Genomic DNA, 24648 nt, shown 5'->3' with positions numbered 1-24648 from the left:
TTTCTTCAAATTTTTAACCCCCTTTTTATTTTAATTTCCAGGAGCGAAATTCATTGGAACTTTTCCTATCCCAGATACCTATAACCCAGATGATGATAAAATCTACTTCTTTTTTCGAGAAATATCACAAGATAGTGGCACATCTGACAAGACAATCCTTTCCAGAGTTGGGAGAGTTTGTAAGGTGAGAACTATCTTTTTGATAAAAATTAAGCAAGTTTGGTTTATTTCTGTGAGAAACATGTTTTTCCCTTTGTTACCCAATGAGCCACTGTAGTAATTTTTCTGAACATCTAATGCCATCTGAAATTTACTTGTCAAAATCTAGACTTGATATTGACGGTACACCTCTTTTAAAAAGCTAATAAGTTTATAAATTATAACCCTGCGTCCAAACAGTAAAGTATTGGCCTTCAATGCAACAGTGTTGAGCTTTGTTTCATGAGCTTCCAGTGAGGATGGATGAGTCAAAGTGTACACAGTGGCAAGGTGTTTGTGGTTCTGTGGAAAGTACCCATTGATGCATGGACGTACAAACCCATTCCTTAGCTTGGCTCTGTACACCATTTCTGGGCATTGCTGAGAGCTGGGGTCAGTCATTTGTTTCTGCACATTCCTGATAACCCACTGGGGTGAGGGGAGGCTAAGGAAGTATGCAGTTTCTGAGCTACACCCACATCTGCTTAGAGGTTTCCTCCCTTTGGAAGAAGAGCAATCCTTGACCCATTGATCAGGAGGAATGAGACCCTGGGTCTCCTGCAATGTAAAAAGTTAATTTGGCTGGTGCCTGACATCCTTTGAATGATTACTCCTTCACTTTCTCCTTCATTCTGCTTGGGTTTGCCCTTTATAAAAGATTTATGCCCCAATGGTATATACAGACTCAGGCTTTCATGAGCTTCAGTCTTCTTGGAGAAGCATCTCTGTCAAGGACAGAAGCCTCCTCAAAAGACGAGAAGAAAAACATCATTCCTGCACATGAAGACAGCAGTCAGTATAGTTTGCTGTTTAGCAGCCTGATGGTTTTACTGAGGTCTCTACCCACAGTGGCAGAAGGGTTTGTAGACTTCTGTGTCAAATGCACACTCTATCCACTCCCGTGTCCCCTAGGACATTCTGTCCCTCTATTCTGTATTAACAGAAGCAGTTAATAGAAGTGTTCGCATCCTGCCCTTGGGCCCTCAGGGATCACTGGTAAAAATCAGGAAAATGAAACTTGAAAGCTGCCTTCATGTTAGTAACATAGTAAACATAAGCTTTGAGCAAATGTTTATCTCGTGATATCAGCAACACCACAGAAGTCACACCAGTAGGTACATTTCTATGATGTTGTTCAGAAGCTTTAACTGACCTGCAATTTCTGAGCAGTGTGACTATGCTGGCAGTTTCTCAAGAAACTTGAAAATTAGTACATGAACAAAAGTGATTGTGATTTGCAATAAGATGTGTGTGGGAGAAGAGCACTCATTCAGCTGTGGACACACACTGAAAACAAAGAGTGGACAAGTGTATGGATGTGTAGATCTACAGCTGCTCTGCAGTCCAGCAAACTCCCAGCTCCAGCTGAGATTTCAGTGGCCACAGCCATTTCACACTTCTGTCCTTGACCTAAAGTGTTAAGATAACAAAACATTCATTCATAAATCAGTTCTCTAGTAGGTTTTTAGCCAGACGAAAGAATGGATAATCTTTAGTTGAATATTTCACAGCAGAGTGATTAATGACAGAATGGAAATGCAAACATTTATGATTTGCTGCTAGACATGGCATTTGCTGATTATGAGAGAGCACTTAATGCATTAGGAGTAATTGATAGACAACATTTTCAAGCCAAGGCACATGAGAGACTATAGTAAACTAAGATATATTGGCTAGAGAAAACCAGCATCCTTTACCTAGAGAAAAAGGGAGATAAGCTATCATAATAAAAGCAAAAGTGTTGTAAGGAAATCCTAATGACTGTGTATAATCATACCTCAAATGAGAATGAATTTGTAGAGTAATCATGTTAACGGGAAAAATGTAATGAATTTTATTTTTAGTAGTCAAACCAAAACAATGAAAACTGATAAGCAAGGTGATTATTATTAATAGTTCTACACTGTCTTCTTTATTTACTGAGCACTTCCCACTGGTTGCAGAATTCTCTTGATAATCCAGACTCCTGCTTTTTATGATATTTGTCTTAATTACCAACAAATTAAAAAAAAAGATTGCTAATTATTATAATAAAAATATAATTATTATTGATATTTAATATAAATTAAATATGCAAATAGACTTGTCTGTTCATGACAGAGATATTTTGGATCTGTGCTGTAGTATAAAACATCTGCTGTGCTTAATTGTCTCTGACATGGGAACAATGCCTTTGCAACAATTGATAACAATTTCTATTTGCACTGCTTCATTAATGTGATCTGTACTGCACAAAGTTAAGCCTTTGCCTTCTTTCCCTGTTAAGCAGAGAATAACAGTATTTAGTAGGAAGTCAGCAACTTCTGAAGTAGTTTGCTTGGTGTAAACACAGTTTTTTTCTACTAGAACTCGATTGCTCTCTACCTCATCATGCCTTAGGGCTCCTGTCCATTAATGCCAGAAACACATGCTGAAATTAGAATAGGCTTTGTTTTTAGTAAGAAGCTTAGTCAATGCAGCCTATTCTTTGGCTGGTTTTCAAGGGTTCAGCAATATGGTCTCTCAGTGATCCCTTCCCTTAGGGAAAATCTCTGGAAAGCATTCCCCTTTCCCAGCTACGTTCAGACCCAGAAGTGCCTGCAGTGCTCTTGGTGGCAGCTCTTTGCCCAGAGTCCAACAGCTGTCACTTGTCCTTTTCACCAGAGTATCTGCACCCAGTGCCCTGTATCCTGTGCTGCAAGAGCACAGCCACTGCAGCTTTGCACAGCCTCACTCAGCTTTACATCATCTCTTTTGTGTCACTGGCACTGGGGAGGAGCTGCTTTCAACAGTCACTTTCAGAAGCAGTTGTGTCATTTATCATGGCAAATCGCATTTCCTGTTTTTGGTTTGAGCAAGGCAGAAAAATTATCATTGTCCTATCTGCAATACCTGATCCTACTTCTCGTGTGTTCATACTTACATAAATTACAATATTTGGAGTTATTGGTCTTCTTTTAATGTAAAGCCGTAACCAAAAAGTTACTATTGAAGATTAGCCAGCAAAATTTATTTCTTTTTTAAAATGTGTGCAGTTACACATATGTATATTAAATGATCACACAAAACTTCTTAAGAGCATGGATGCACTTATTCCTATTTCTAGAAACACAGGCATAAGCTTTTACAGCTATACTGTCTTCAAAGCCCACAGTGCTGAACTACTTCGCATCAGATGAAGACAGGACAAGTCATTACACATTGAGGAAGATTTTGAAAAAAATACAATTTCAGCATCCATACACTGCACCCTATGTAGTCCAGTGGCAAGTCAGCTTCATTTTTGTACATATTCACCACTAAATGATGACAGAATTGTAATTCTATTTATTGACACCTTGTATATGTACAAGTATAGCCCTAGAAAAGACACAATTTTCCCTCTTATTTTCCCCACTCAAATAAAGGGAGAAATAAAAATCTAACATAGAGGAGTCACAGAAAAAGTTTTGAAGAGGGAGGAAAGTAGTTGGAGCTTTTGTTTGTTTGTTATCTATGTAGAAACACATCTTTTCATAGTTACAACCTCATCCTATTGGAATGAAGTGGAAATTAGCCAAAAGCAGTAGTGTCTCTGCTGCAGTATGAAAATCCTGTTTATTATTACAGTGGTTTGCATTTGATGTGTTACAAGCTTCTCTTTAATGGTTTTGGTGATGTATTGCAAAAGTTAAAGCTTGCAGTCTTAGAGGCTGGTTTCCGAGACCTCAACTGCCAAGAAATCAGACTTCAGCCCCTGATGTTTTCCCATATTTCCCAAAGTGTTTGGTATCCAGAATCAGCCTTTGTTCTAGTGGGAACAAGTGAGCTCTTTGTCTTTTTTTTTTTCTCTTCTTTTTTTACTTTTTTTTTTTTTTTAAATACCATTCCACCCCTATATATACCAAGCTGTACCTGGGGAAAAGAATACTGCAATTAGGCACAGCCCTCTTGGTTAAACTGTACTTTCTAAGCGCACTGGAATGTAATCATTTTAAGAGCTCTTGAGTCGAGAGCCCTGGACACACCCTGCATTCCACCTTTGGGTAATGTAATTTATTTCCAAAGCCATGAACATCAGCAGAGTTCAAGGCTGTGACCTTGCCTCCCGTCTGGTGCTTAGAGCAATTTGTATTCCCAGAATGGCAGGAGGGAGCTATTCCTCTGTGGCTCCAAGTCCAGAGTCTCCGTGGACTTTGCCACAGGGCTGCTGGTGTGTAGAAGTTAAGAGGTGTTTTTCTTGTCGTGGATATAGTCTAGCCATGCCTTTACTGTTACCAGGGATAACTGGCCCATTATCATTATTGGTATTTCTATATTGTGTAGATAATTGATCTCTCTCCAAAGCCCTTGGAGCTGTCCTGGCAGTGTCCTGCTTTCCTGTTCAGCCACACTAGCCGGGTCCCAGAAGCCAAGTAGCCATGTTCACATGTCCTCAGCCAGGCTAATTAATCTGGGCTCAGAGCCATGCTCGTGCAGCTATCCTGCTTCCATTTCTGGAGGCAACTCATTCCAGACAAGATTTAACTTCCTGTGTGTTACAGGCTTACATACCTCCTTTGTCACCATAATATTGCCTACCCACAAGTCCAGCCATGGGAATTTTTTTTTTTTTCCTTGGTTTCTCAATAATGATTAAGAACTCTCTGAAAAAGTCGTCCCTTGAACAACCTTGGCCCTCATTTGCCCACTGAGTGTCTTTGCAGCCATGAGTCCTTTGGCAACCAACTCCGCTTGGACTTCCAAATTTGATATGTGCACGTTATGTGCCATTTGAAAGTTTTCAAATTATGTAGAAAAGCAGATGCTCATCATGATGATTTAATTTTTAAAGGCTGATGTGTTGGAGATTGTCCAGTTCCTTAGAGTGTCTGCTTCTAACTGTGATGGATTAAGAGATATAACATCAGGTTTTGTCAGGTCTTTTGGTCCAACTTTCCTTATTGGCAAGGGTTATATAAGTATAGGAAGTTTCGTAAATTTCTGTCCCTCATGGGTGTGTTTCAATAATTGGTGTTTTGAAAGGGGAAATCATTATTTACAGATGAGGCAAAAATATGTAAGATATGCTTATATGTAAAGAGGTGTGACTGAATTTTACTGAGCCTCATGGAAAGTGAGAAAGAAGTTGAAGTGTCAAGATAGATCTTTAAAAAGTGGACTATGGAAATGCAGCTGCACAACCTCCGAAGCAAACTTTGGAAGCCATCCTAGTTGCCAGAAAGACATTGCATAAGACACTGTCAGTACACCTTGGCTCAGAAGTGGAAGCCTCTAGAGTTAATTGAAGCTCCTATGGCTAATCTGAAGTCCCTGACTTGTGAGCGCTTTGGCTCAGATGTTCAAATATCTGTAAGAGTAGCAAATAATGACTTTCTGATTTTGAAGTTTCCTCACATAACTGAATTATCTTCCTGTCTTTTTTTTTCCCTGTCAGTACATTTACTATAAACATGTACCATGGTTTGCAGTTCTGCTATTGTTGATTGGGTGTTGTAAATACAGATGTTTCAGGATTCCAGATCCTAAAGGACTCCTGCTCTACCTTTGTTCTTTCATGCCCTTCCGAGCTCTCAACCTGTGGTTGTCAATGCTGTGGTCACAATATTGCATGCAAGTGATTTCAGGCACTTGTATATACCCAAGTGAGGAAACTAATTATCAGGCATTCCCTTCCTTCAGTAAAGGCAGACAACTAGTTTTTGGAGAAAGACTCCTTCAATCTTCAACCCAAATCACTCTCGGAAGAATATATTTTCCACTGACTATAAAGGGAGTTCTGCCCTACTGAGTCCCTGGAACATGAAATGCAAGACATTCTGATTTAAGAATGTGAAATTCTGAATGACAAATTCAAGCCTATTTGTTCATAAAGAAACCAGTTTATCACAGTACTGGGTCTCATACTCCTCCAGTTTCACAGTGCTGTCAATCTGTTCAAATCATATAAATTCTGATCTCCTGTTTGACATTAACTGCATGATCCATCTAATTACTTGACTTGCCTTCATTATCAAGAATGCTGCCTTTCATAACCTGAAGGTTTTGTTCTCTGTCTTTTTATATCCTTATGTGTGTATATCATATAATTTATATTAGGTATATATGAAAATTTAGATGAAAGACAGGTAAAAGCAAGTCAAACACACTGGAATAAACCATGTACAATTTATACTCAAAATTGTAAGTAGATTTTCCTGAGAATACCATAAAATATTTTATTTCTTCAGCCATAAGACTTTGCTAACTTCAGATTCCCGTTGAAGTTAGATTGAACAGCCTAGTGGGGGATATAGTAGAGTACATTTAATTTGTGACAGCATTTGGACAGTCTAGGGGAACATTCTTAATACTAGCATGCCTGCTGGAGATAATCTGAGCAGGATTGCTGCATGGCCTTAAGGTAAAATGGTGCTTAGTTTTATTATTTCATTTGCTCCAAACCATCCTTGTATTTACCTGAGCCTGTTAGTTTCTGGATTTTGGGGAATTTTTCATGGTATGTTTAGTAACAGTCCAGAATTTTTCTTTGCTGTGTAGTTAGATTTTCCAGTCTGGATCCCATCCAGAGATAATTTGGTAGAAACTTCTGCATATGATGTTTAAATATTTTCCAAAATAAAAATCAGCATTTTCCATGGTGAACCAAACAGTTATGCATGCTCAGTGTACTTTCTCAATGAGATAAAAACAAGACTGGTTGAGGAGCAAGAACTAAACAGAGTCCCCACCTCAATGTCAGATGGGACCTGCAGACACCAGAGGACAAGTTACTCGCCCAAGTTTACTTGATGCATCCATAGGAGAGCAGTCCAGTTTCTAAAGTCTCATGTGCCTTCTTTCTCTTGCTTACATTGCTAGTGTAGCTTTTTTTTCAAGCTACACACACTTCATGTGTAGCTTGATGTTTTCACCCGTAGCCTGATGAAGTCACAGGAGGAATCTTCATCTACATTCGTATGGTTTGGACAAGAAATTTTGTACCTGAGTTCCTCAAGAAGCAAATTTATCTTTCTTGTGTTAGGTTGGTACCTAAAAGAGCTGAGTGGGGACAGAATATGTAAAGTAAAAGAAAATAATTATAGAAAGAAATGTGAACCTGAAGACAAAAGTTGAAAGGAGACTGTTGGCTTTTTCTCCATTTATAAAGTCAGCTACAAGTTTGGAGTTTTTTTTTCCTCCATAATATAAGGCTTTGCTTCAGGGGATGCCATTTGTTTCTGATAGCTTTGTCACATAGCTAAGCTTCAATAAGGGAAAGGCTCCAGGGCCTTTTGCAGTTTCAGCACTTTTCCTCTCTGTTCTCCAACATTTCCTTTTATTCAGGCCAGGAATTCTCTTTGGATAGTCCTTTTGCACATCTTGCCACTGGCTGTAATTAATAACCTGCTTCTAGAAATTCCACTCATTGTCTTTTCTCTTTTTTCTTCCTTTTTTTTTTTTTTCTTCCATTTAGAGGCTGTTCAGGATAATTACTGTCTTTAAAGTTTTATGAATCACAGTGTTTGACATCTTTGATGTAGACTGATTTTCAGATAACTGCACTTTTTGTTCTAATGTTCAATTTGTCACTGTTACAAGCAAATAAGAGATTTAAATCCCCAAAGATGCAGATGTTCTTTAGTTTCATTGCCATCTGTTTTCCTGCCTACTGGATTCCAAGACTAACATTTGTTCATTTTAATGAAGCTACATTTATATAGTATACAAGATACAACAGAATAGGAAATAGATACAACAGAAAGTCTTTAATATAAGTTGACTTTTAAATCACTTGATCATAGAGCAGTATCTTTTCTGATGGCTTTTATTCTCATACGAATTTCTCTTTAGCTAGATGGTTTGAAAAACCTGTTGTTTTGCTTAATTGCACATAAGTTGCAGATCAGAAAACTGAAATTTCCAAAGAAGATTCCCAAGAGAGGTGCTTGATATGACCGTAAATTACTTCACAAAATTTACACTGTGCCATTTAAACAGCAGTCTTCTGAATGTCAGAAAGCCATACAATTACCTATGCTCATGGAAGTGGGACATCTGATATTTGAATTCTCAGTGTAATTTGGTAGAAACCTGATTTCTCACTCCAACAAATTGTTTTCTGTAACCAGCTTATTGAAAAGGGATGAAATTTTAGGGTTTCTGTAAATAATAGTCTGCCTGATTTATTAAAGTCATATTGGATTACTTCCCCATTTATCTAAGTAATTTGTAGTTATAATTTTTTGTGATATATTGGGGTAGTATTTCCTCAACAGGTGACAGATTGAACAGCTCCCCTTCTAGCTGGCAATTATCTACATTTCTAACTCGGGCAGGCACAATTAACCATGATTTTACAGGCACTTCTTTCTGTTAAAAAGAAGGCATTTCAGGCTGAAGTGTTGGTATTTGTTACAGCTTGTGAGATTACAAAGCAGTAAGTGCTAATTAAAGCTTTATTTATATTCAGAATGAAATACGCAGTCCCTAAGTGCCTTCATCTGTCCAGTAACAAAGTTTATAGTAAACACAGCTAATCCAGTGTGCTTAGAAGTGATATTTTGGGAGATAAGATTTCAGATACTCAAGGCTGGTTGGCTATTACAAGATTAGCCATATTTTTGGAATGAAAGGCTTGTTCATGCTGCCTTCCCCTTCTCTCAGCACTTAAATTTATCTTGTCTCCTTGTCCAATCTCCCTGAAATATTTAGAGTTCTTTGTATTCAGACCATATCTCTTGTCAAAAATCATTTCAGTACATCCAGTTAATTACTTAAACAGGCTTGAGGCAAACCTTTGCTTGGTATAAATAAGCTGAATGGGCTTCTTAGGAGTCTATGACTTTGTGTTTAATTCTCACTTCTGCCCACCTGTGCACTAACTGGACTTTGCTTTGGTGATTTTCATTCTTCCATGCATTTCGTCTAATCCACTGACTACCCAGCCTGTACATCCTACTGTATTTATGTCCTGCTCTGCAGCCAGCTCACAGAATTTAAGCATATCAATGATTCATTCCAGACTACTACTATTAAATAATCTATTTGGTAAAAGAACTTGTCTTCTTTCTGTAGCAGTCTAGTCTCAAAAATAACTTGGGTCAGTATTTCCTTTGTTCAGCCTCTCAGAGGCCAATAATCAGGAATGATGAGGGTCCAAGGAATCTCTACCAGAGTGGGCAGATACAATGCAAAGTGCGTCAGTACACATCAACATGGTCTGAAGAAAAGGAGAACAACTCTATTTTCTCCAGCACCTGAAGCCTCAAGATGGATCAAAGACTAACCTAATGTGCACCAAAAAATAGTATAAGGAAGGAAGGGGTGCCCTTTCTTAAAAAATAGGTATTTACAGAGCTTAGTAAGATAAATTCTACTTGAGACTCGAGGAGCAAAGACATACCAAAACTATTTATAGTTTCTGAACCTCCTTAGTCTGAGCTGAACTAATTCTGTATGTAGATAAAATCATCATGGCCTTTGTCAGTTCCTGCACTTTCTCAGTCAATCTCAATGAATCCTGGGCATGTTGTAGGAAAGGAAAGACACTGTATTAATCAGAGATGACATATAGAATTGAGGAGTACTATATGGCTACTGATCAAAAAAATCCCCCAAAACCACAAACAAAAATATCTTCTTAGTAAAATGTGCTTTTTATTTCACTCAGCCATGGCAGTAGGAAGAAGCATGTTGAAGGATATGTTAGCATATTGTGTGTGCAACTGTCTAAGTCAGTGAAAGTTCTTTTCAGTCTCTCTTCACCATAAATTTGTTACTCTCTGGCTTCAGAAGGACTTGGTAGCTCTTGGAATGCTGACTGGTCACTGAATCCCCTTTGCTCCATTATAAACTGTACAGTGTTACTTTGGCAGCTTCTGGGTATGTAAAACACTTCTAGTGAATGTCTGTTCTAATGTCTCTTAAATAACATGGTTAACATCATGTCCTGGCTTGAGAGCAAGGATGGATACAAATGTGGATACATCTTAAATCCATATATTTTATACTTGAATGCACATAGCAATTGCTAGGTTTGCTTCCTTTGAGCACAGTGTTTGGTTCACACTGCTCTCTAGTAACTCAGTGGAACTCTGATACATGTATAATAAGCATTTGTAAAAATGATGTGGTGGATCAAAACTTAAGGTTGGTAAAACACAAATACATATCTTCCCATCTCATGCAGAAGCTGAATGCTGCAGTGACAGGAGTAGGAACTAGACAAGGCCCCTTCTATTCCAGCCCCATCATTTGCTCCACGCTTTCTTCCTGTTTCCAGATTTTAGTCAGATAGTTAGAGACATCTCATCTCCTGTGATGCTGCACTGCATCCACCAGAAATCAAAGTGGAAGTTCTGCAGTGTGAGATTTGCTTAGCTAATCTGAATTGCCAGAGGAAGGAAAAGCTTAACACTCCTTGCTTTTTAACATTCTTTGTTGCATCTTTGTAGTTGTTTGGTTTCAACTGCACCACAAAGTCTGTTTGCCCTGCCTTTGAACAGAACACACACATGCAGAGGGGTTTTTTTGCTATTGGCTTCAGGCTGCTAATTTTGACACCTTTGTAATAAATCTGTTGGGTAGATGCAAAGCTTCAGACTTGGCAGAACCTCAGGAAATCAAGAGAGGAGGCAGCAATTCTTGTAAGAGCAGGACTTCCAAAGGCCATATATGAACAGGAATCATTTCCAGCTGAGCTAATCTATTTGAAAGTAGCAGGTACATGAAAAGGAAAAGCAGTTAGAGTGCATTACCAGAGAAGTGTTACTCCTTGTGAAGTGATTTCAGCACTTAAAACCATCTTTCTGAATTCCTGTATGATACAGCCCTGAAGGGCCAAATACAATCTGTGGTGATGACATGTAATTCCTACCACCCAGTGTTTCCTACTCTGGCTGGTTGTATGCCTTCAGATTGCAAAGTGAATTAACAAAAAAGTGATTTCTCCTAATGAATCTTAAGGGGCTGAATATATTGTGGTCATTAAACTTGCAGCACAGATCCCGTAAGCTTCAGAGTTTATAACTGGGGGGAGTAGGCACCTTCCTGGGATCATTCAGAACCTACAGCTGGGAGACAACTGCTGGTGATAACATTTCTTTTAAGTGTTTCAATTCTTGGTTCCTGCTGGTATATCATTGCCCTTACCGTTTTTAAGATAAAGACTTCTGGGGCCCAAATAGTTTTGCAGAACCTAAATAGTTCTGCTGTTTGGAACCAGCAAGGTCCTTTATGTAGTCCATGGAAGAAGTACATGAGCAAACTACCAGTTTGGCTTCTTAAAATTTAAATCTTCTAAAATCTGTTATCCTTACACCTCTGCCAATCCAAGTCAGTAGAAGATCACTTACCCTTCGGAAATGTAATTCCAATTTTAAGTGACTCTTTCTAGATTTTTTCTTTCTTCAGTGGCTAAAGGAAATTTGGGCAAGCATGCTTATGTTTTGGAAACCTGTAGTAAAATAAATGAAAAAATCTCAGTTGCAGGAAGACAGACTGGTATTTCTGTAACAATGATTATTAGAATAATATGACTGGTTTTGCCTGGAATGCATGAATGCATTTTTCTCTGTACTGTGTACACAAAAAAAAAACCAAAACAAACAACAGTGCAGTATTTGCATTGTAGAGCTGCTGCTGAGTATAATTTTCCTTTTTTTTTTTTTTTTTTTTTTTTTTTTTTTTTTTTTTTTTTTTTTTGCAAAATCTATCCAAAAACTTCTGTTCTATTATTTGGTTTGTAAAGAATTGATACAGATATTCCAGTTAAAAAAGCTGATGAAGGAACTTCACAGTTTTGGGTATAATTAGAAAATTTGAATTGCCCACTCTCTGATCTGATAAGAAACTACTTAGAAAAAAGCTCTCCGACACTCTTTTAGAAAAAAGAAAATGAAAAAAAAAAAGTTATGTTGTTGTGCTTAGAGTCAACCATGGAATCAGACAGAAGATGCACAGTCCATACTGTGCTGTCATGTGTTAAAGCCCTTACTTTTTTAATATTCAAGAATTTCATTTTATTTTTGGTAGAATGATATGGGAGGCCAAAGAAGCCTAATAAACAAGTGGACAACTTTTCTGAAAGCCAGGCTCGTGTGTTCCATACCTGGTCCTGAAGGGGCAGACACACATTTCGATGAGCTGCGTAAGTTGATTTATCTTTTTAATGGTCTGTTTTGACATTAGTAATACCTGCTTTTGTTGGATTTTTCCCCCTTTTGTTTATGGAAGCACTGTGTCTTGTTTTGATTTTACTTCTCTTCCAAACAGGGCTAGTAATACCTCTAACTTTGATCAGAAGTCCCTGATTATAACTAATACTGATCTGATCAGAATTACAGTGTTTTTCCCTTTCCCTCCAAAAGCTGGAAAGTAAAAATCTGATTCGGTATAAAACCCAGACTATCTGCAAATGAGCACATTTCAGAATATTACAACGAATTCACATGGCAGAAATTAAAATTCCAACAAAAATAAAACCTGGTTATATTTTTACAAATTTCCTAATTACAAATGGTTAATGCAGAAATAGTCAATGGATGTTTAACTAAAAAAAAATAATTCCCCAAATATATTTTTTTCTAATTGCAGAAGATATATTCTTACTTTCTACAAGAGATGAGAGGAACCCTCTTGTGTATGGAGTCTTCACTACAACAAGGTATGTGTTGGGATCATGTTTACCTCTGGAAACAAATGATGAAGATTGTACTTAGGACTTTTATACTTTTGTATATACTCAGGTCTTCTAGACTAGATTCTGATTCCTGAGAGCAGTTAGGAACTGCTGGAATAAGGTGTCCAATGTCAAGGCTATAGTCACTGAGGACAACATTTTTCAGAACTGGAAATAATAAATTATGTCCCTGAACCTTTGTGTGCCTAACTTTTGAGTGTGATTGTAAAAAGTAATGTAAATGTAACAATCAAAAGCAAACTAGATTATTTCAACCTCATCAAGTTTAATTTCTAAATTTCTATCATATTTATTGAGCAACCAATAGTTACAATTTCAGGCAAATTTTTGTTGTGAAGCCTCATTTCTGTAAGTAACACTTTGACATCTGCTATTTTAGTATCAAAATTACTCTCTAAACTGATTGTTAAGTGATTTTATAGTTCAGAGTTAATGAAAGGATAACCCAACTTTATCTCAGGGGGATGCACTAATTAATTAATGACCTTTCAGACCAATAGTGAGGTGCTCTCTATAAAATTGTCAGAAAAAAATTAATTCTTTCTTTTGTCTCCAGAACCTTTGAATTAAGTGTAAATAATGACTAGACTAATGCTGACAAGTATGAGTACAATGATGAATTGCCAAGACACTCCTTAATTCAGAAGCAGTTACCACAGAGGCTCTCTAGAATATATAACCACAGAAAATACTTAAAATTGAAGTAAATATTGCACAATAAATGAAATGGTTTGTGAAGCAACTAAAGTACATGCTACTCAGCAGCCTAGTATGGTGTTCTTTGGAAAACTGAAATGTTTTAGATTTTTTTAGACAAATACATTTTAAAAAGGGAAAATTAAATGAGTGTTTATTTTTATACCTTGGGGTTTATTTGTCTTTCCAATGCAACTTGTAATTCTCAGGGACCTCACCTATATCACTAATATATGGACTTCCAGATATGAACACAATGTAAATAAATGTCCTTCACTTGGATAAAATTCTAATCAAAAGAGCTTTGTAAATGATAGCTGGAGACTGTCAGCCACTAGAAAAAATGGCACTCTATCAAGTAGTCCCAAAGGCCAAACCAGGTTTCAACCAAGCAAAGCTTAAAACTGTAACAATGAAGCCTTAAGTTGTACCTTTCATACTGTCCAGATTCTGTACTCCTTTAGTATATAACTCTGAACTTCATATAAAGTGTTAGCAAGTTCTCTTCACAGTTTAGTTACACAAAAGAATCATTTTCCAGCCCAAGAACCAAGGACAGCGTTGCTGCTTCAGACCCAAAAATTATGAACAACGGTGAATTTAGGAGAGCAGTCTGGGAGGATGGGACTTCATAACCTGAAGCTGTAATTGGACAATTAACCCCAATATGTAAATGGACCAAAACTTTTAAAAGTGTGAAAACTCGTAACCAGTCACCCATCTTGGGTCCATCTTGGGCAGAGCCCCAGCCAGGCTCTTGTACTGCCCAAGATGTATCCTTGGAAGGCCTTTTAATAAATACCTACTTTATTCCTTTAACACCGTCCAGCCTCTGTTCCAGGTAGCCTTTCTAGGCATCACCAACAGTGGCATTAAAGATCTGTAGTTAGCAGACCTGTGCAGGTTGATGTTCAGCAGCATAGCAGCCAAGTGTAGGATTGATCCCGGCCCCGTCGGGCGCTGTGACTCGCTGACTCCCTGGCTGAGGCACCACAGGGGTGTTTGCAGCCTGCCCATGGATACATCTTCCCTTGCAGCTCAGTGTTCAAGGGTTCTGCAGTGTGTGTGTACAGCATGGCCGAGATCAGGGCCGTGTTCAACGGCCCCTACGCCCACAAGGAGAGCGCGGATCACCGCTGGGTGCAGTACGAGGGCCGCATCCCCTACCCCAGGCCTGGCACAGTAAGTGTCTCCTTAATTACACACCTCTCTTTTTACTCAGAAGCAATACACCCCTCCCCAGGCTGGTAATTTATATTTTCCGCTCAGGATGTTTCAAATTATCCTCTCAACTCTTCCCCTTCTGTTGATAGCTCAGACTTTTACCTACACTGTAAGTATATAAATATACATTTTTCCATGTCTCTGAGATAACATTGTGTCCCAACTATTTCCCGATTGTCTCTCCCACTGTACGGCTATATTTCTGTCTGTTGGGATCACTTCTAAGGCATCAATGCTTCATAAAAAGCCAAAGGCATTTCTTTATATAATTATCACAGTTTTTTTATTTGTATTTCTGTTATACTTGTGTCTTTGTTAAAATCATTGAGATACTGTCATTGATTCTGTTGTGTGTATTTGTGCGTATGTTGTGTTTTGAAGTAAAATAAGGAGGTAACTGCTGGACATTTTATGTGATAAAAAGTAAGTGACAGGAAGAAAAGAGAAGTTTGGTATCTGGAAATACTTTTAACCTCAGTCTCTTAGACTTCAGCTGTAACAGGCCAAAATGAGGAAGAAAACTTTGAAAAACTCATTAAAATTTTCTTTTCCCACTTCTGTCACAGTATTAAATTTGGAAATTTGATTTCCAAATTAAATTTGCGACATTACAGATGTCAGGCTGACATTACAGATGAGGAAGAAATGGTATTTTCAAAAAGCACATCAACTTTAACAACATCATCACAACTTTAGACAAATATTAGCACATAAAAATATAGAAGAGCAACAATTTCATCTGGAATACCTCTTCATTATCTTGGTCAGGTATTCAGTGAACAAGTATTAGGCAGCCAACCGTGAGCAGTCAGTGTTGGATGTGGCCTAGAAGCCATCTGGATGTTTCTGCACTATTTCTCCGACCTCAGCACTGGTGTAACGTTTAGCTCAAGCCACATTATCTACTTAATTTAGTTCATCTTTTCACACATTTCCTTGTGTCTCTGTGTTTTCTTCTTCATCCTTCCACTGGGCTGAACTGCATAGTCCAAGGTGCTGCTGTTTGTTGCACGTGGTGGTCCCAGCGCTCGGCAGGTCAGGCCCCAAGTGCTGCTTCCCTTCTTTCAGCTGAGGATGAACCTCAGAGCAGCTCTCTCTCCAAAGACCAGGACAGCTCAGAAATTGATTTGGCCTGCCCAGGATCTGCCCTGATGGAGCAAAACTCAATTATTTGGACAATTTAGGCATTGCCATCTTACACATCTCTCTGTCATGTGAAATACACAGTGCCCCCAAAAAGAAGATTAAATTTCATTTTTTTTTGTGTGTGTGCAACTTCCATGGCTGGTTAAGAAGATCAGATGAATTTAATTTTAGCTACAAAAATGGTGCCAGAGAGAACAATAGCTGGTCCCATGGCATCTAAAGAGATTAAAATAACTCTCTTGAAAAACTCAGAGTGCCCCATAAGGATGAACACTTTGCACAGATAGACGGGTCATAAGCTCATTGCATTTTTGAGTGTATTAGCCATCACATGGTTGAGCTGGGATTCACAGGGAAGGAAACATGCCATGCTGAAGCATGTCAGTGCTGATCTTTATCACTGATTTGAACATCCATGGTTGCAAGTTTTGTAAAAGTTGGAAAGTTTAAAGATAAATATTTTCTTTAAGCCAACCCTTAGCTCCCCAACTGCTTCCTTTAAGCACCTGATAACAGCTGTGAGAAAATAGTACCTTAAAAGTCCTCCAAACCTTCAGTCAGTGGATTTCTGTAGGAGTTTATCTGACCAAGGACTGAGAAAGGAAGTGGATTTACTGAGGAAAGCTGTCAGAAGAAAGATATCGATCATATTTACTATATAGATTAGGTAAATGTATTGCTTCATAGTTTTTTAGCTGTTCTCTCAGCTGGACTGCAAAATACTTCAGGCTCAGTACCTTGATGTAGGGTATCCAAATAAGTAGATTCATGCCACGCTCTTGGCTTGTGATGGGCTTTGCCAAACTTGGATATGAATGGATTTAGGGTGGGGTCTGGAAAAGCAGTACTGTGCTAAAAGGCAAGGAAAAGAAGCAGCATGAACCTTAAAGACCACTGCAGTGTGAATGCTGAAATGCTCTTCCTTAAAGATTAATTTTGTCTTTTTTTTCAGCTGTGAGGTGGTTCAGGAATGCTCAGAACAAAGCCAGAGGGATAATCTACCCTTTTTAAAATTACTAGAACATTTTTGAAATTTAAGCTCCTTGTAAGTGTTGCCTACAGTTGGCATAACTAACACTGCTCTGATTCTGTATTTCCTATACTTTTAAGTTTCTGGCAAAGTCTAAAAATGGCTATTCTAGGAAATGCATTTCTTTTGGTTGTTGGCTTTGAGAAATGCATTGCCTTCCTTTCAGCATTTATACAGAAGCAGGAGACTGCATACCCTAATTTAACTTTCTGCTCTGCTGCCTTTATCTCCTAAGTAAATAAAGCTGCTCACTATAGAGACTGTGACTACTTTGATTTTGAAATTTTGACAAAATGCTTCCTGTGGCAATTTGTGTGCGAGATAAACTCCCAACATGACCATGATATCATGCCTTTGCAATGCTGAGTGGGTTCAGGCAGCAGCAGCCCCTCTCTGCTCATGTCCCTGCGCTGTGGCAGGCTCTGCCTGCCCTCTGCCGTCATGAAAACACCTCTGGACACGGTGTCAGGGGACCTCTGGCACACTCCACAGCACTGACACTGCAGAACATACAGCTCTTTAAGTTCTCTCAGGGGTATTAAAGTGTGAGTGGAAATAATGTGAATTAAACAGAGGCAAAGCTTCAAATCTTTTTCCATTTGGAAGGTGAAAATAAAAAGAGACAGACAGAAAAGCATGAAGCAGGCAGTCCCAGCACAAAGGGTGAGTTGAAAACCAAGGGAGCTTTTGCTCTATCTGCTTTAGCTGTTTGAGAAATTGGACTTGCATATCTGCAGCTGTCCCCAGATAACAAATCCAGTTTTATTCCAGTCTCTTAGGGTTTCTCTCAGGAAATTATCCATTAATAAAGAAATCATGGAGAGCTTCCTTTAAAATGTGTTCTGTATTCTGAAGCAGAGTTTTCATAATGTCCTCCCAGAAATCACATTTGAACAAGATTTTCAGTGAATTAGGAGAAAGAAAACTTCTCTAGTTTATTTATTGAGCTTCAGCAATTGTACTGTCACAGCAACTCATAGTGCCCATTTGGAAGTTCTGATGGGGTACACAGGAGTCATACTCATTTCATTGAGTGGCAAGTAAATGTCATTAAGGTCAGATTTTTAGAGGAATGTCAGTGTTTAAAGATGCAGATTAACACTCATTCTGATCTACTGCAGAATGCAGGACTGTTAAATGCTAGCCAAGGCTACAGCAAGTATTTTTGATGAGTCTCGATATCTTACCGATCTGATTTGTCAAAAGATCAAAACAAACATCTGAATGAGCAAAGTAAGAATCTGAGTCACTTAGCTATAAGAAGAAACAGCCCAACACACTGCTCTTGTCCATTTGAAGAGTTTAGTGTCTCACCTCTTCCTACTCCAGATCTGAATACAGTCCTGGGCTCTTGAATTCTTTGTGTTTTCTTTTTATTAAATGAGTTTCCTTACAACTCACCAGATTTTCCTGTAATCATGTAATCTTAGAATCATAGAATCCACTGAAGAAGAGACCCATTTGGATCATGGAGTTCAACTCCTGATCCTGTGCAGGACACCCAAGAGTCAAACGATGTACATGAGAAAATTGTCCAAATGCTTCCAGAGCTCTGTCAGGCTGGATCTGTAACCACTTCTCTGGGGACCCTATGAGGCTGCTTGGGTTCCAGTGCCCAACCAACCTCTGGGTGAAGAACCTTTTCCTGATATTCAAGCTAAACTTCCCCTGACTCAGCTTCATCCTTCTTCATATTTTTCTCTCTCTCTTTTGCTTTCTCTTCTTTCTTCAGTGAAACCCCTTCCTTTATTTCTTCTGGTATTCCAGTGTACAGGCTGATCAAGATGTGGTGTCCATTGGGACTTGGTTGTGCCACAGAGAAATACTGCCTGCCAAAAGCCTCCCTTGTCCTCCCTTCTGGTTAGTTTTGCTGCTTTAATAAGCTTGTTCATAAAACAGTTAAGGTTGCACAGGTTTCCCTTGTTATTTTTAGACTTACCTTCCCCTTTCACCTATCTTTTATGGGACAGACTGCATTTTTTGCTTTTCCAATTCCTCTCTCCTTTGATCTCTTTACTGTAAAATAGGCGGCTTAATTAAGTGAAATGTTTCACTTTATGGGTTTTTTTTCCTCAGAAAGCCTCCTACACCTCCTGTTACTTACCAGCCTGTTTTCCACAACATGAATCACCTTCCAGCTCCTAACACCCTTTTGCAATGTTGCAAACCTTGTCACCTTTCCTCATGGCAGAGGTCAGGAGAGAATTGCAAAGTGCCACCTGCAAAGTCAAGTTCACTCATCCAGCTGTTCTCAGCTCAGCTAGGCTCAGATTTTCTCAGCTTTTTCTATCAAGAGCACAGATGTGTTAAATGCAAAAGCAATACAAAGTGCTCAAAAAAAAAACACAAGAGCAAATCTTACACAAGCTATGGGATACAACTATTAAAAAGTAATAGGGGACTTAAAATTTTTGTTTGTGCTTTTTATTGAGGCGGAAGAGTGAGTTTGATTCCATTTAAGATTGTCACTGTTTGTTTTTCTCCTACAAACCTGATTTGTTCCCCTCACTCCAGCCCTCCTCCAGGTTCACTGAGTACCTTCAAGGTCACTATGAAAGTCTCCCCACTGAATGTTCAGTCCTGCTGGTACAACTCGCTCATCTTGTAGAGAGTATTGAGGGGTTTTGTAGACATTGTAGACAAATACAAAATGGATTGTGCAGCTCTGATCAGTCTACAGAAAAGAAGCCACATGGTATTTAGGCTTCTCAGGAACCCAAGTTTCACCTTCAGTGTGTTGGCTGTGTTGGAGGAGGTCCCCATTTAAAACAGAAGTGAGAGGATGAAGGTAGTTCCTTTATTTTATCCGCTGTTTACTTGATGAATCAGTGATAAGACAACTTATTTAGAGCCTGGAAAACTTAACACTTAATAGTTTTGCTAAGATGAGAAGTAATTAACCTATGAAAAGTAAAACACCTTCAACAGGAGGGAGCAAGGAGATCCCAGGACAAGGGACACCTCCTCAAGGAGGGAAGCCCAGACTAAGACATCTAATTCTCTGATATGGGAGAGGTTTAAGAAATACTTCAGTCTTTCATGTTTCATACTGGATACTTCCAGTACTCACAAGAGTGACTTGCTGGCATGGTTCTCACTTCTCCTTCTGAAATCCATAAAAATTCCCAGCCTGGACATAATAAAAGCAAGCAGATGTCTACTTCACTCAATATGATCAATCTACCCTACCCTGCAGGTGCTTGAGTATTAGTGTTAAGTGGGTCTCAGGATACATGTGACAGGACAGTTTTAAACTGGGATTTTCAACACACTTGTAATTGAAGACCTTTTGAAGTTCCCAGGGAAACAACATTCTCTTTTCAGATGCATCATTAATGAAAAGGATCTGTGTACACATACCTTATAGCTAGATTCCCAAATAATTGCCACCATTTTAATAGGTGTTAGATCCAGCAGCTCTTACTACGTTCACTGGATGGTGTGAAGCACTATCCAGTTTGGCAAATTGGAGGTTTATTTAGGAGCCCAGCTTCTGGCACCAGCTTTTGAGAAACTTGGCCACATTTCCCACATAATGTTAACACAGTCACACTGTATGTCTCAGCATTGTGTGAGATCCACACATCCAGCACTCTGCTAAGCTGCAAATTTAATAAGACAAGTGAAAAAAGGAGAAAAGCTTACATATGTGTGGTGGTGTTAATTTAGTGTGTATTTGCTTTTATTTAAGGAAGATTAGCCTTAACTTACACCGTGTGACCACATTCGGATACAAATAACAGGTGAGGGAAGAGAAAGCATCTGTGTAGATCATGTGGGATCAGGACTTAGTCCAGAGTGATTACTGTCAAACTGAGCTCACACAAAAGGCATTTCAATAAATTTAAGTAACTATTGATTTTTCAAAATATTTGTGCCACAGTGTTTATACAGCAGTTGAATAGAGATGCCCTTAGCACTTCCAACTCTGTTTCTGTTGGGTTTGGGGGTTTTTGTTTGTTTTGGGTGGTTGTCTTGTTTTGTTTTATCCTTCATTTCTTGATACATATATTTTTGTCAAGTTATTATTTATGGCAGCAAAGGCCTAAGCAGCCTCTAAAGAATAGATTATATGGTGAACAAGCTTCTTGCAAAATTCTTATCTATTGGTAGGAACTTGACTGATGTAATGTGATTAATTTCATTTGATATCAGCTATCTAGAAGAGGAGCATCAAATCTGAGCTTGCTTGTTTAGAATTCTCTATCAGAAAGAGAAAGATAGCCTTCTGTGAGAAGAAAAGCTGTTCTTCTCTGAAGTTCACATGCAGCCAAGATTAAAATCTAGATAAGGTGAAATGAATCCCACCCTATAGCAAAAGCTGAAGGTGCTCAGAGAGCACAGTGATAGTGTTATGAGAACTTCTATGAAGCCAGATTCCCTTGTAGTCCACATGAAACAACTCTGCCAACCTACTCCTGTGACATTTGATATAAAATGATCTTATTGTCCCCAGTGGGAGATGTCACATATCTGAGACAGCATCTGGTGCTGATGATGTGAATAAATGAACTATGAACTGGGCAGAGAACACCGGTCCCACTGTCATGAGACCTGCAACAGGATGTGAACTCACATTTTCAGACATGAAAAGTTGTTTCACTCACCCATTTGACCATCCTACATCCTACTGATTGCTAGGAAAGGAAGCACAAGCCTACAGGAATTGTTCTGCAATGATGGGTGGACACAGATTTAAAAAACTGCCTGAGAACTTTGCCAAAGGGTAGCCAAAATGACTTTCTCATTCCCCTGTTCCATCCATCATGCCACAGTGAGTGACGCCTCTGGAAATAACTCTCTTGGCCAAGCATAACAGTCACACCTGCCCAGCTGTTCTTGGTGGCCATGCTGTCTTAGGATAGGGTCCAAAGCCCACTGAAATGATTGGAAAAGACGCTGTTGATTGAAGCAGATCTTTGGATCAAACCATTAGTCCTTATTTCTACTAAATTAACTATTCCAGCTGGCAGACGATTTCCCTGTATTTCCCTGCATAGTAGGGCTTGGGCCTTTAGGATTACTGTAGCAGCTCTATAGTTCCATATTGTCAGAAATTTTATCCCAGTGTTTTTTAGTAAGTGATGTCACTGCCCTCATCTTCCTCCGATGATGGATTTTTGGCAAAAATCTAGATCTTTAAGACTGAAGCGGCTACTCCCATTTTTCACATAGAAATGGGCTTCTGGAATTGAGTTGTTAATAGGTGAGCAATCAGCACATTTCCAGTAGATGCAGATGGTCGCTCTGAGTAATGGGTGAGAACATGAACCACAGAAAAGGGACATATGGGGAAAATCAACCTGTAGTCCACTGGGAGGGGGAAGAGAGTTACTGCATGGTTGGGAAGTTGAAGAGATGAATTTGTTTCTCATCCTTTATAGAATAAATTAATGCAAAACTCTGATTCAAAGACAATTAAAGTTACCACGTTTCTCTCTATCCCAAAAAAACTTTTTTTCAACACCTCTAAAGGTAAACATAATTTTTTAATCCCAAAGTCTACTTTTTGTTCCAAAGTCATATTTCTTTGTGAAATTATTCTACTGATATTATTATCTTCAAAAGCCAAGCTGAATACAGCCCACTGCAAGGATGTAATCTTGCAAAGACTTCCTAAAAGCACACCAGAAAACAGAATGTGGGAGATGATGCCCAGCAAGCCAGAGGGCTTATAGGACTGCTGGCACAAATCCTGTAGGGATAATTCCCTGTAATATGTTTCCAGTGGAACTGTTTTTTTCAACAGGACTTTCCTTTTCTTTTTTCTTACTTGTATTTGACTGTATCTTCAAGGAATGTCTTTTGGGTGGATATCACAGGATGATACAACCCTTTTTTTTCTTTTACTTGTCTGTTCTTTCACAGCCATAAATGGAATTGTACAATGAAACAAAAATTACTGTGTGATGGAATTTATCTTAATTCAAATTGGCACAGGTTTACTGTCCATGGGGAAATTGTCAAAAGCTATTAGATGATCCAGGGGCTTAAGATTTTTTTCAATAAATTATTTCAGATCCGTTATGAAGATGGAGATGCAGGGGCTTAACTCTCACAGATTGAAACAACACTAAGCAAGTGGACACTTGCACAAAGTCTGTTAGTGCTCTAGGTAGCCATAACATTCAGTTCAAGCAAGGAATGGAAATAGGCTGCAGACTCTTAAATCACTGGGGTTACAGCTCTGTTAACTAAAAACAGAGGTCAGGTTCAAGTGCAGACCCCTAGTCACTCTTTGTTTAATGTTAAGACGGGCTTTGCTGTAGTTTAGGCATGCTCCAAGAGTCACCTTCCCTGTGGCAGTGCTGTGACAGTGTTTGGGGTCTAAGGTAGACCAGGAATTGACCCCAACAGACATTTCAGGTGTGGCCATATATGGGGATGTCTAACATCAGCTGGTCTTTGCTTTGCTGGCCTGTTTTGTCTCTGAATATACAGTTAGTCTCAGATACTTTTGTGAAGCTTTTCCCTCAGTCAGAAATTTGTGTTTCGTTGCTACTCTACCTTACATAATGGAAGAAATCCTAACCATAAGCCCTTAACTGGCACCATAGATTCAGCACATGTCAAACTGGGTAGTTGGAAGTGTGATCTAAAGTCTTTGTCAAAAACTGCTATGAAGGGGGACTGTAGAGCAACTTCACCACAAATCTTAACTTACTCTTGATAGAATACAGAGGTATTACCAGATCACAGTTCTTTCTTCACAGGCTGTGTTAGAGCTCCACCTGGCAGTAAACACAGAGATTACTTTATTAAAAACTATCAAAAAATAACCAATGAATAGTTCATATGTGAAAGGTTGTCACCAACTGGAATAATGAGTCCAGTTCATCTTATCCAGAATTTTAGTTCCTCAGTAACACATCTAGATGCCTCCAGATTCAAAACAGAAATTTTCTTAGGCTTGGTTTCAATTGTAAAAGAAGGGACAGAAAAGAGATGCAAACAGTTGTGGAAAGAAAGCAGAAATAGGTTATGAGAGATCATGGGTCACCAAAATGAACCACCTTGCACATATGCCCTTGGGTTTACCCTGTAAGGCATAGAAGGGAAAAAGTCTGATGGAGGTTGAAGAGGTAGGTTTGTGGGTGGTCTTCAGGCAAGATATGTTGGAACCAACTTTGTGTAAGCTAAAGAAACAGGCGGAGTGATCAGTTTGTCAGTAGGGGTCTAATAGAAGGCCTGGACAAGAGTGTCAGCTCAGTGAATAAGGAAGTCACTTTTGAGACGTAATGAGCCACAGGGATTGTCTGGCATCTGGAGAATATGTGTGATGTATAGGAAGTATAGTTCACTGAAAATGAATTGATTTCAGGCCATATGCAAGGAAAAGCCATGGCCTCTGATTTCAGGCCAAAGGCAAAAACTGAGGCAGAAACTCAGGCAACTTTGGAAAAAGGAACAGAGACACTAAAAGCAGAAAAACCTTGAGATGCTGCACTTAAAGTGCATGTACTCCTCCCGCAGCAGCCACGGGAGGGCAGCCCAGGCTTGCTGTTGGCAGCCCCTGCTCTGGGTACCAGCTCTGCTCCGGTCAGCCTGCAGCAAATTTTAACTGTGCTGCTAGCTGTGCCCAGAAGTAAGTCCTGCAGAGCATGGCAGGTCTCCTTTCCTCTCCTTGTCACCACCTAAGTGGTGTTATGGCTGTGAGTGTGGCAGGGAACAAGGAGCAGAATTCTCTGCACCCATACTCAGCCCATCATGAGAA

The 24648-nt window shown here is 39.0% G+C and overlaps 1 protein-coding gene across 4 annotated transcripts in view; it reads left to right on the top strand.

The window, feature by feature from the left end:
- SEMA3D (semaphorin 3D) overlaps nt 1-24648 on the top strand; it is a 128606-nt gene that overhangs the window by 81525 nt on the left and 22433 nt on the right. For all 4 annotated transcript variants that reach the window (XM_053942338.1, XM_053942337.1, XM_053942336.1 and 1 more), the window contains exons 8-11: nt 42-184; nt 12172-12286; nt 12733-12802; nt 14572-14716. In XM_053942338.1, the coding sequence (XP_053798313.1) occupies nt 42-184; nt 12172-12286; nt 12733-12802; nt 14572-14716 (473 nt within the window). The remainder of the gene's footprint in view (nt 1-41; nt 185-12171; nt 12287-12732; nt 12803-14571; nt 14717-24648) is intronic.

This window comes from Vidua chalybeata, chromosome 5 (assembly GCF_026979565.1).
Source record: "Vidua chalybeata isolate OUT-0048 chromosome 5, bVidCha1 merged haplotype, whole genome shotgun sequence".
Classification (NCBI taxonomy): Eukaryota; Metazoa; Chordata; class Aves; order Passeriformes; family Viduidae; genus Vidua; species Vidua chalybeata.
The sequence above is the reverse complement of the archived record's forward strand: the minus strand, read 5'-3'. Positions and strand labels throughout refer to the sequence as shown.